Source organism: Pseudochaenichthys georgianus, chromosome 23, assembly GCF_902827115.2.
Source record: "Pseudochaenichthys georgianus chromosome 23, fPseGeo1.2, whole genome shotgun sequence".
NCBI lineage: Eukaryota > Metazoa > Chordata > Actinopteri > Perciformes > Channichthyidae > Pseudochaenichthys > Pseudochaenichthys georgianus.
Window position 1 is genome coordinate 24,266,234 of NC_047525.1, and position 12,964 is coordinate 24,279,197.

The window sequence follows — 12,964 nt, forward strand, 5'->3', positions numbered from 1 at the left end:
CTGCTGTTCCCTTTCGTGTTTTCTTCTTTCCTGCCTGTCTTCTTCTGCTGTTCCCGTTAGTGTTTACTTCCTTCCTGTCTGTCTGTCTGTCTTCTTCTGCTGTTCCCTTTATTGTTTACTTCCTTCCTGTCTGTCTTCTTCTACCGTTCCCGATAGTATTGACTTCCTGTCTGTCTTCTTGTGGAGATTTATCTGACGTCCAACACTCTGTCTTTTAACCTCTTTCTTTCATCCTCCTTAACAACAGTCATTATTTTGCTTAGCGGCGGTCTGTTATCGAGTATTAACAACCTCTGAGATGTCCAAATCGACCAATCAGAATCGAGTATTCGACAAATAACCCAACAGCTCATCGCCCCTTTCTTTCTTCCTTCGCCCGCCATTACAGAGCTCATGAATAATATCCCTGCACACTTTTCTGACTCCTCTCACGTATTATGCATGAGATCACTTCCAGTCCATGGCGCCCGGAAAAGAGAAATCGCACCGGGCTCTGATCCAGATGTTGGCTCCGTTCTGCTTTGTCATCCTCCTTGCGGACAAAATATCTGATTGCCTCTTCGAAAGTCTGAAAGGCCCGTCGTTGGTGAGGAAGGGAGGGGGGAGAGGAAGAGAGACAGGAGGGGGGAGTCAGCAGTACAAGGGTGAAAGTGTATCAGTGAGGTAGTCCTTTCTCTCTTTGTCTCCGGACGTCTCGAAGCCTCCAGCCTCTCCGTCAGGGAAACATTTCAGAGGCGGGATGACGGGCAGCAGAGGTGAGCAAAGCTGGGCACTATATTTACACACACACACACACACACACACACACACACACACACACACACACACACACACACACACACACACACACACACACACACACACACAACCTGTAAATGATGCTTATTTCTGCTGTGTGTGTGTTGTGGAAGTGAGCCCCAGAAAGGCAGGAGAATTTATGTATTTTAATGTTTTATTGTCTCAGAGGCATTACGTTGGATGATTGTACCAGGAGGATGAGGATGAGTGTTTTCCATTGACATCATAAGTGTTCTGTGTGTAGGAGAAACAAGCGTGTGTGTGTGTGTGTGTGTGTGTGACGTGTGTGTCTGCGTGAAAAGGACTAGTTTTGTTGTGCCTTGTGACACTTAGTTTAATTAGATACCTGTATGCATTTCAGACTACTTAATTGGCTTTTAGAAGCTTTTATAACTCTTAGTGAAGTGTGTGTGTGTGCGTGCGTGTGTGTGTGTGTGTGTGTGTGTGTGTGTGTGTGTGTGTGTGTGTGTGTGTGTGTGTGTGTGTGTGTGTGTGTGTGTGTGTGTGTGTGTGTGTGTGTGTGTGTGTGTGTGTGTGTGTGTGTGTACTAAAAAAAAGGTCTTCTGGCTATTCGTGTTGCACATTAAGGGAGTGTGCCTTTCATCTGATCCTAGCTTGAGCTAAAGTGAACAACTTATATCCGTGTAGATTAAAAGCTTTTATGATTATTTTAAAAACATTATTTTTAAAAATAATTTTAAACTCACATTTACTTCTCAGAAAGATTTGACCATTTGTCGTCAAATATTTGAACTGCAAATGAGGAAATGACGATTGTTTTTTTATCTTTTTCCAAATAGATGTTCCATTTTAGCCACAGGTTTTTAATGACAGCTGAAAACCATGGATTTGTTTCTACAAAAACTTTAAAAAAAAAAATCCTATAACATCAAAATAAACAAAATTGGAGTCAGGACTTTTATAATAATGTTATATATTCTCTATTAAGTGTAAGAAATATGTTTTAGTGGCAAATTTTCCTCGGTTTGTTCCATAAAACGTCACATTTCATGGATTTTCTATATGGAAACTTCATAAATTGTTCAAAATAAACAAAATTGGAGTCAATACTTTTATACTAATGATATATATTCTCCCTTGGTGGTGGCTATCGCTGAGTGTTTCATCAGTTTTGTTACATAACGGGTCATCTGAGTATATGTGCCTCCTCCCCTGTGGAGACATGCCATCTTAACTCACTTCAACTTTTCCCCTTAAATACGTATCAAGCCCTTAAAGTCCAGATCTCATTAATCTCCATGATGCCGTGTAATCACCGATGTTCTCCTTTGTTCGTGCTGCCAACAGCATCTTCTCCTCTGAGGGAACAGGACCGAGGGTTCTGAATATTTCATGAGGTAACGTTTGCACGGCTGAGCGGAGACGCAGCAGCGGGTTCACAGCTAAGTGGAAAACCAAGGGTTAGCGATAGAATCTGCACGGCAAAGGAAGAAGGATTTGGTTTTTTAAGATGTTTTTATTCTGCATTCTGAGGTGAAGTCACATCTCACTTCCTTTGAGCAGCTCTACCATCACACGCAGACAAATCCAAAATTAGAAACATTTTTATTACAAGGTAGGTGGAGGATACGAGGATTTTGACTTGTACATAAACATACATACAAATAAAACAAAAATATTGCAATATTTACATTGAATATGGTTGAAATCGTAGCAATATTTGGATTGAAATATGTGCAGTCGTGAAAAACAAGGGTTGGGTAACCTAATCGAAGTATCAGAATTGAAAATGAATGTATCCTGATTACTTTCCGTTACTTGCTTTCTTTACCTCAATATCAAACGCCGTGCAATTAATTAAATACGAATAAGAGAAATTAAATATCAATAAGATGTTTTTCTCTGAAGGGCATTATGTGAGACGACAGAACGATGTGACCGTAAAGTAGAAACCAATATATTTAGGATCAGAAATGATTTTATTGATCGGAAAACATGCCTTTTATTCAGCATCTATCTCACATGAGCACAGACTACAGTTTAAAAAAGCACTTAGTGTTGAGAGAAAATGCTCCGTATTAGTTTAACACACACAGTTGAGCTCACACACTATGTTATGAACATATAGGTTCACCTGCTGAATTAGAAACAGAACACATGAAGCAAAGAAAGTGAAAACCATGAAGCAGATTCAGGCAGTAGAAGTATTCACACTTAAAGTATTAGTGAACAGAACAGTTTACAGAGAAGAGATTACAACAGACACTATGTGATATTTTTAGGTTTTACGTTACACTGTAATCCTGCAAGTTATCCCCAATTTGTAGCCGTTACATTTAACTGTAAACCGGGAATACAGTTACCTTTTGTACCCTGATTACATAATCCCATTAGGCTACATGTTATTTAAGCAATAGCTCACGACAGGCATAACATATTAGACAGACAGCGTTGATCCATTATTTGGCTTTTTATTTACATGTGTATGTTGCCGTATTACTGAGAACCTGTCCAGCATCAGTAGCATGGCTTCCGTGGTTACTTGTATAGGTTGTTCTTGGCGTGGCGAGAATATTGCTCCACTTTCTCCGGTCCCCGAGATTGGGCTTCCAGTAGCTCTGGAGAGAGCTTTCGCACCTGTGGCCACTAACGGCCATCATGTCTCTGCTTTGTTTCAAGACCCGCATCGGAAAGCTTTTGAATGGAGCTACTTCTCCAGTTGGTCTGCCTGCTCTTCACGTAGCTCTGCATGTCGTCGTTTAGCTGCTCTCTGGAGATAGCCACTCCTCCATAGTGAGACCCGCCCGGAGGTCGAAGTTAACCTTACATGTTTCCATCTTAAGCTTTGTAAGTTTGTTTCGTAACGGACTAAATGTAAATATATTTATAAAACGGACAAGTCAAATCAAGCAATCTGATTGGTCGATAGCGTTTCTGCGGACTTTTTTGATTTTTGATTTGAAAACATCGCTGCTTGCTTTAAAAGTAGCACAATTCATGATGTCAAACCTTGGGAAGTATCTAGATATCCCTGCCCTAATGCCAAAGGAACCACACACTGAATATGTGTCGCAGTTTGATGTGTATGTCTGGACCGCTGCGTAAAAAGGAGGGTTTCTGCCCCGTTACTTCTCCGCTGTTTTCTTGTTCCAGTTTGAAAAGCAAACTGCCAACAGCTTTTCTCAGACGCGGAGGGATACTGACTTGTTGTGAAAAGTAACTACAATTCTCCCCGTGATATACGCTCATTATATCACGGCTAAGAACCAATCAGATTGCTTGATTTGACTTGACCGTTTTATAAGCTTTTTACACTGGTCATATCAGAAGACCAATAACCGGAAGCATCACAAGGGGAAACGCAGAGTGTTTTCAGATGTTTTGACAAAACGACAATTAATTATTTGGCGCTCTCTGGCCGTTTCACTGCAGCGATGCAATATCCTCCCCCTCCTTCCGCGCACTGTGTACTGTAGCTCATTGCTAATTAAAGGAGTTACGACACAGGAGTCCCGCAGCCCTCGCTGAAGGGTTGATTGAGTTCGACTGTGCCATTTTTTTTGTAAGGATGCAGCCCGTTGTGCATGTGCAGGAGCAACGGTTTGATTCTGTCAGAGCAGCTGATCCTGGGAGACGATTAAATATTCAGTCAGCTCTCAGGAGGAGGGGGAGGAAGAGGAGGACATTTCATTTTGTTAGATCAACCCTTTCATCCCGGGAAGAGTCACGGGGAATGGATGCTTTAACTGTACCATCTGCAGGGAGGTTGTTCAATATCGATACACTTTTACTTATTACCTATTATGCAAAATCCTCTTCTTCATGTCTCTTCTACATCAACATGTGTCCCCTCTTCTTCATGTCTCTTCTACATCAACATGTGTCCCCTCTTCTTCATGTCTCTTCTACATCAACATGTGTCCCCTCTTCTTCATGTCTCTTCCACATCAACATGTGTCCCCTCTCCTTCATGTCTCTTCTACATCAACATGTGTCCCCTCTTCTTCATGTCTCTTCTACATCAACATGTGTCCCCTCTTCTCCATGTCTCTTCTACATCAACATGTGTCCCCTCTTCTTCATGTCTCCTCTACATCAACATGTGTCCCCTCTTCTCCATGTCTCTTCTACATCAACATGTGTCCCCTCTTCTTCATGTCTCTTCTTCATCAACATGTGTCCCCTCTTCTACATCAACATGTGTCCCCTCTGTGGAAAGAGACTCTGAAAGTTTCAGGAACAAAGATTCTTTTTCTTTTTGATCCATTTCTATAAAAACCTGTCTGAAAATGAGCTGATCAGATTTTGGCCACTTTATGATGTCATAGCGATTATTTTGGCTTGAGTAACCATTAGCCAATCAGCAACCAAGGTAGAGACACTACGTACTGATATACACATGAACATCAGCAGGAGAGGACTCTTTAAAGTAGAGACACTCCACACTGATATACACCTGAACATCAGCAGGAGAGGACTCTTTAAAGTAGAGACACTACATACTGATATACACCTGAACATCAGCAGGAGAGGACTCTTTAAAGTAGAGACCCTACATACTGATATACACCTGAACATCAGCAGGAGAGGACTCTTTAAAGTAGAGACCCTACATACTGATATACACCTGAACATCAGCAGGAGAGGACTCTTTAAAGTAGAGACCCTACATACTGATATACACCTGAACATCAGCAGGAGAGGACTCTTTAAAGTAGAGACACTACATACTGATATACACCTGCACATCAGCAGGAGAGGACTCTTTAAAGTAGAGACACTACATCCTGATATACACCTGAACATCAGCAGGAGAGGACTCTTTAAAGTAGAGACACTACATCCTGATATACACCTGAACATCAGCAGGAGAGGACTCTTTAAAGTAGAGACCTTACATACTGATATACACCTGAACATCAGCAGGAGAGGACTCTTTAAAGTAGAGACACTACATACTGATATACACCTGAACATCAGATGGAGAGGACTCTTTAAAGTGGAGACACTACATACTGATATACACCTGAACATCAGCAGGAGAGGACTCTTTAAAGTAGAGACACTACATACTGATATACACCTGAACATCAGCAGGAGAGGACTCTTTAAAGTAGAGACACTACATACTGATATACACCTGAACATCAGCAGGAGAGGACTCTTTAAAGTAGAGACACTACATACTGATATACACCTGAACATCAGCAGGAGAGGACTCTTTAAAGTAGAGACACTACATGCTGATATACACCTGAACATCAGCAGGAGAGGACTCTTTAAAGTAGAGACACTACATACTGATATACACCTGAACATCAGCAGGAGAGGACTCTTTAAAGTACAGACACTACATACTGATATACACCTGAACATCAGCAGGAGAGGACTCTTTAAAGTAGAGACACTACATATGGCGAAAGAATAATACATTTTAGATTTAATTCTATATTAGACATTGAGAGCCTGTTAAAAAATGCGTTTTTATGTTCTGCGTTTTAGCTGCCGTCCATGATGAGAACTTGCTTTGTGAATTAACACAAATGTAAAGTAATTACCGAAGTGGACGCAGAAGCTAAAGGGTATCTTTTACTCCGCGACTCCGGGAGCTATAAACTGTGAAATCATTATGTTAATTAAGAATCACCCGAGAAGACATAGTGAGAATAATATTACACAGGATTGTTAGGATTGAATAAGAGACCCCCCGGAAGGAGGGAAAGACGGATAAGAAGGGAACGAGCTTCTTCTCACCATCTGCCTGCTCCTTTATTAGGATGACACACTCAAGCATTCCCTTTTTGTGAGTAAGTGAAGCCCTGCTTGCTCTCAAGCCCAATGTGTCTCCGCTTGGAGCAAATGAATCAGGATGCAGCTTGAATGATATTTGAGATGTGTAATTGGGCACAAGGAGCAATCAGCACTTGTTAAACACCATCTGTGTCTTTGGTCTCTTCTCATCTCCGTCTTTAAAGTTTCTCTCTGTGAATATGATGCTTATAAACTCTCAGAGAACAACAGGAGTACAATTATTTATATCCAGAGGGGGGAAGGAGTGGAGTGCAAATACTGCGTTACTGTACTTAAGTACTTTTTCTGGTATCAGTACTTTACTCCACTACTTGTTTTTCTGACGACTTTTTACTTTTACTTCTTACATGTTGAACACAAATACCTGAACTTTCTACTTCTTACATGTTGAACTCAAATACCTGTACTTTCTACTTCTCACATGTTGAACTCAAATACCTGTACTTTCTACTTCTTACATGTTGAACACAAATACCTGTACTTTCTACTTCTTACATGTTGAACTCAAATACCTGTACTTTCTACTTCTTACATGTTGAACTCAAATACCTGTACTTTCTACTTCTTACATGTTGAACACAAATACCTGTACTTTCTACTTCTTACATGTTGAACTCAAATACCTGTACTTTCTACTTCTCACATGTTGAACTCAAATACCTGTACTTTCTACTTCTCACATGTTGAACTCAAATACCTGTACTTTCTACTTCTCACATGTTGAACTCAAATACCTGTACTTTCTACTTCTCACATGTTGAACTCAAATACCTGTACTTTCTACTTCTTACATGTTGAACTCAAATACCTGAACTTTCTACTTCTTACATGTTGAACTCAAATACCTGTACTTTCTACTTCTTACATGTTGAACTCAAATACCTGTACTTTCTACTTCTTACATGTTGAACTCAAATACCTGTACTTTCTACTTCTTACATGTTGAACACAAATACCTGTACTTTCTACTTCTCACATGTTGAACACAAATACCTGTACTTTCTACTTCTCTCATGATGAACTCAAATACCTGTACTTTCTACTTCTTACATGTTGAACTCAAATACCTGTACACTTCAAAGTTCTTTACTTTTACTTGAGTAAAGAACTTTATTCAGTACTTCTACTTTTACAAGAGTATCTTTAAACACGAGTATCTGTACTTCTACTTGAGCAAAGGATGTGTGTACCTTTGCCCTCTCTGTTCATCTGTATGTCTTCAGGCGAATCGTTCGTTTGGAGTTCAGCCAAGTCTAAAGTATGTTGTTTTATTGAAAGCATTACATGTGGCTCAGTGACTGTGAAGCTTAACAGAGGAGAGACTTTATACAGATTCTCAAGTTGACCCAGCAGCCACCACAACGTTAAAAACCCGCCCGGCAACAAGGTCACGTGACACCTCAACTCTCAGACAACAGAACAATGTGACCTTAGAAAGGAAACCAACATATTAAGGATCAACAATTACTTTGTTTAAAGAAAGACCTGCCTTCCATGAAGCAGATTCAGGCCTGACACACAATACACGACAACAACTCTAAATCTTGCCAAGTGTATTTGCCTAATATCTATTCAGAATGTGTCTCTACACCTGATATAAGACTTAATAACTTCAGAAGTAACACTGCAGTGAGATATCGGGTATTTTCTTTAGACAATGCATCATCTTGTTAACGGTACGTCCACACAGCAGCTTTTCAAAAATCTTGAACATCTTGGAGCTGGGCGTGTCTGACAGCTTGGGGATTTTTTGCGACCAACAACCAATCACATGAATCTCCCGCCCCCGACATACAAAGCAAAAAACCCCGGGGATTTTATGCGAGCAATATATATATATATATAAACTCCCCAAACAGGCGAAACCCTACCAGCTTCCCCCACTGTCTCTGCCCCCTCCCTCCATGCCTGGCTCCTCCGGTTTGTATCCCGGTAATAGTTCTGGTCGTAAAGAACCGGGTGATTTGCTACCGTAACTTCTCGTTTGGAATATGAGGAAATGAACTGCGGTCTGGTTCTCCCTGCTTACACGCGGTTTGATTGGCTAGCACTTCTACTGTCAGATTTGCATAAACGTGTTTGATTGGCTGGCGCTTCCAGCTCAGCTTCAAAAGTTGAACATTGCTCAACTTTTGAATCCTGGAAATCCTGGAAATCTTCGCTTCGCTCCCCCACAATGCAGTTCGGCGAAAAGCGAGGCAAAGTGACGTCATCCCCATTCAAAGTCAACCGGCAGAGAAGCGTTGGAAGTTTCTTCTGAAGCTGCTGTGTGGACGTACCGTTAGTCAAAACATCTTATTTTGAGTCGTATCTCAGATGAAACACATATTTCTTTACGTATTTATTAGAAAATCACCAACTAACTAAAAACTTTTGAGTATTTGCGGCTTATTTTGTAACTCAATATTTCCTGATTCTGGTCAAAAATAGTTCAAAATGAGTTTTTCTCCCAGCTAATTACAAGATCTGATTTATCTGAATATCCCTTCTTCAAGGAATCTTACATAGAAAATGTTCACTTGTTCTATTGGCAGATGTTTTTACTTGTTTGTTTAAAAAAAAAGAAATTTTGCAAAAAAAAGAAATTTTGAAAAAAAAGAAATTTTGAAAAAAAAGAAATTTTGAAAAAAAAAAGAAATTTTGAAAAAAGAATTTGGGGGGAAATGTAAAAAAGAATATCCCATAAAGCAGATTCAGGCAGTAGAGATGGATTCACCCTTAAAGTATTATCCTACAGAACATCTTACAGAGATAACACCTGATCCTTTACAACACACACTCGATGCTCTTTTCAGGGTCACATGACACCTCAACTCTCAGATATGCTGCTCAGCTTCCTGTCGGTTGACCTGTAAGTTAGTTTCTGTTGTAGTACCAACGTTTGGCCACTGGGGAAATATTCTTCATCATCCAGCGCACTTTCTGAAGCCTTGAAGCAGCTGAGGTGAGATGATGGCGCTGCCTTTAAATCAAATCAAAGCCAAGGTGTCGGCAAAGACGGGCTTAAGTGCTCATGAGAGGAAATAATGAAAAGGATTGAAATGTTCCCTGAGGCTTCGTCTGAGAGCCTGGTGTGTGTCACTCGGGTGGACTTGTGTTTGACACCAGAGCTTTATCAAAGCCTCTCGTTATTAAAGAACAGCAGTAGCTCTGTATACGACAACCGTCTGCACGCTGCTCCGAGGCACTTTCAAGATAATGGCTTTGAACTGAAGGAAAAAGACTGATGATGGCAAAACAAGACGTTAAATACACACTAAAAAACATAAACATATATTATATTATATGCAGCTTTAATATCCATCCTACAACAAAGCTGTGTGTGTGTGTGTGTGTGTGTGTGTGTGTGTGTGTGTGTGTGTGTGGTGTGTGTGTGGTGTGTGTGTGTGTGTGTGTGTGTGTGTGTGTGTGTGTGTGTGTGTGTGTGTGTGTGTGTGTGTGTGTGTGTGTGTGTGTGTGTGTGTGTGTGTGTGTGTGTGTGTGTGTGTGTGTGTGTGTGTGTGCAGGTGTGTGTGTGTGCAGGTGTGTGTGCCTGGTCGGAAAGATAAATGCAGCCCATTGTAAATCTGTCAAAAGAACAAATGAATTTCACCCGCATCACTGGACAGCTGGGCTGCAAGGTGTCTGCACATAATTCATTTCAAAGCTTTTGAAGGCGGCAGCTCGATATAAACCACATATTCGTTTTTGCTTGTAGACTCTGGCAATATCCCCTTTGAATCTCAGGCTGCTTACACGCTCAAATCCACATTCAAAATAATGCAATATGGCTCATGAACGGCATGTTTTAAGCATAACGGCCCGTCTACACGACAGGCATCAAAAGATCTTGAAGCTGGGCGTATCCAAGGCGACCAACAACCAATCAGGAATCTCCCGCCCCCGGCATACAAAGCAATAGCAATGTTTAAACGAAGTAAACTGGATATAAACTCCCCAAACAGGCGAAACCCTACCAGTTTCCACCACTGGTCTCTGCCTCCTCCCTCCATGCCTGGCTCCTCCGGTTTGTATCCCGGTAATAGTTCTGGTCGTAAAGAACCGGGTGATTTGCTACCGTAATTTCTCGTTTGGATATGAGGAAATTAACTGGCTCTCCCAGCTTACACGCGGTTTGATTGGCTAGCGCTTGTACTGTCAGATTTGCATAAACGGGATTTGATTGGCTGATGCCAGCTTCGAAAGCATCGGGAGCATCAAAAGTTGAACATTGCTCAACTTTTGATGCTCACGATGCTTGCAAAGCCATGCCATGCTTCCCACAATGCAGTTCGGCGAAGATCAAAATCTTCTATGGGCGAAGCGTTGAAAGCATTTTTCGATGCCTGCAGTGTAGACGGGGCGTAAGAACTCTCATTGAGTTTCTGAACAAATCAATAACACAATTATCTTCCCGTCTCCTCGGTAAGCCTTTTGAAAGAACGACTCTTCGTTGCCTCTTTAAAGCCTCGGGTCTCGTCACTCGGTCTGGGATCAATTATAGCCAGTGAGACAGAATTGACTGGTTGCAACAAAGCGTAATTAGTTTCTTTGTTTTTAATGAATAAAATGTATTTTTTTTCATCGTCTGCTTTCCGAGCAGAACATTGACACATTCTTCTGCCATCGCTCAAAGAAATGTGAGATGTTAAGGAACCTCGTGTTCGGATTACGACATGACTTTAGAATCAGAATCAGGTTTATTACACGCGTACGAGGAAGTTGACTTGGTGTCGTGGTGCGTACATAAAAGTCAACAAAAATTAAAACAACAATAGAGAACTGTTTTACGAACTTTAAAGGTCCCCTGTTATACTGTTTTCCATCAAGATATCACAGCTCTCAGATATATAGAGAGCCTGTCTCTGATTGGCTGAAACACCAAAACAGATCATTGCAAGCATTAACCCATAATCCCCTCTGTTTCAGCCCTGTTTTCCAAAGTGCTGATTCTCTGTCTGTTACTTTAGATCAGTGCTTCTCAAAGTGTGGTCCGCGGACCACTGGTGGTCCGTGAGCGCCCCCTAGTGGTCCGTGAGTATATGGTAACATTTCACATTTGAAATAAATTAATTAATTTAAGTTTTCCCGCACTCTCGCGGGAATATCTCCGCAATGGAGCGAGGTTAAGTTTCACTTTCGATTGAATGATATAGCCCAGCGCAACACCTTCATCACACATGTTGCCACTTGTTTGTACCATTTTCAGGCGATTTATAATCTGTTCTAGAAAAATGATGTGATTTTGGATATTTGGTGGAGTTAGGGTGGTCCGCGACTGTTTTTATTTGGTTAAGTTCCGGGGTATGAAAAAGGTTTGAGAAACACTGATCTAGAATGAAGATAAGGAGCCCGCTCCCCACGCCCCTCTGAGAGAGATTTGGTTACAAAGAAACTCAATTGGTGCTTCTATGGAGGAGATTCCGGTGATAAGTGGGGTTGAGGGGGGTTACCGATTGTGACTGAATTGGCTAATGGCTACACAAGACAAATCACATCGTTATGAAATCATGAAGTGGCCAAAGATCTGATCAGCTCATTTCAAGACAGGTTTTATAGAAATTGAATCAAAAAGAGAGAGAATCTTTGTTCCTGAAACTTTCAGAGTCTCTTTCCACAGAGGGGAACACATGTTGATGTAGAAGATGACATGGAAGAGAGGGACACATGTTGATGTAGAGGAGAGACATGAAGAAGAGGGTACACATGTTGATGTGAAGAGGACAGAAGAAGAGGGGACACATGTTGATGTAGAAGAGAAGAGACATGAAGAAGAGGGGACATGTTGATGTAGAAGAGACAGATGAAGAAGAGGGGACACATGTTGATGTAGAAGAGACATGAAGAAGAGGGGACACATGTTGATGTAGAAGAGACATGAAGAAGAGGGGACACATGTTGATGTAGAAGAGACATGAAGAAGAGGGGACACATGTTGATGTAGAAGAGACATGAAGAAGAGGGGACACATGTTGATGTAGAAGAGACATGAAGAAGAGGGGACATGTTGATGTAGAAGAGACATGAAGAAGAGGGGACACATGTTGATGTAGAAGAGACATGAAGAAGAGGGGACACATGTTGATGTAGAAGAGACATGAAGAAGAGGGGACACATGTTGATGTAGAAGAGACATGAAGAAGAGGGGACACATGTTGATGTAGAAGAGACATGAAGAAGAGGGGACACATGTTGATGTAGAAGAGACATGAAGAAGAGGGGACACATGTTGATGTAGAAGAGACATGAAGAAGAGGGGACACATGTTGATGTAGAAGAGACATGAAGAAGAGGGGACACATGAAGAAGAGGAGAAGAGGGGACACATGTTGATGTAGAAGAGACATGAAGAAGAGGGGACACATGTTGATGTAGAAGAGACATGAAGAAGAGGGGACACATGTTGATGTAGAAG

At 41.2% G+C, this 12,964-nt stretch overlaps 1 protein-coding gene across 1 annotated transcript in view; it reads left to right on the top strand.

Moving 5' to 3' along the window:
- The first annotated feature begins 460 nt into the window (after positions 1-460).
- The window catches only part of LOC117468424 (neuron navigator 3-like), a 28,882-nt gene continuing 16,378 nt past the window's right edge, over positions 461-12,964 (top strand). The window contains exon 1 of the mRNA XM_071201788.1: positions 461-586. Coding sequence (XP_071057889.1) covers positions 461-586 — 126 coding nt within the window. The remainder of the gene's footprint in view (positions 587-12,964) is intronic.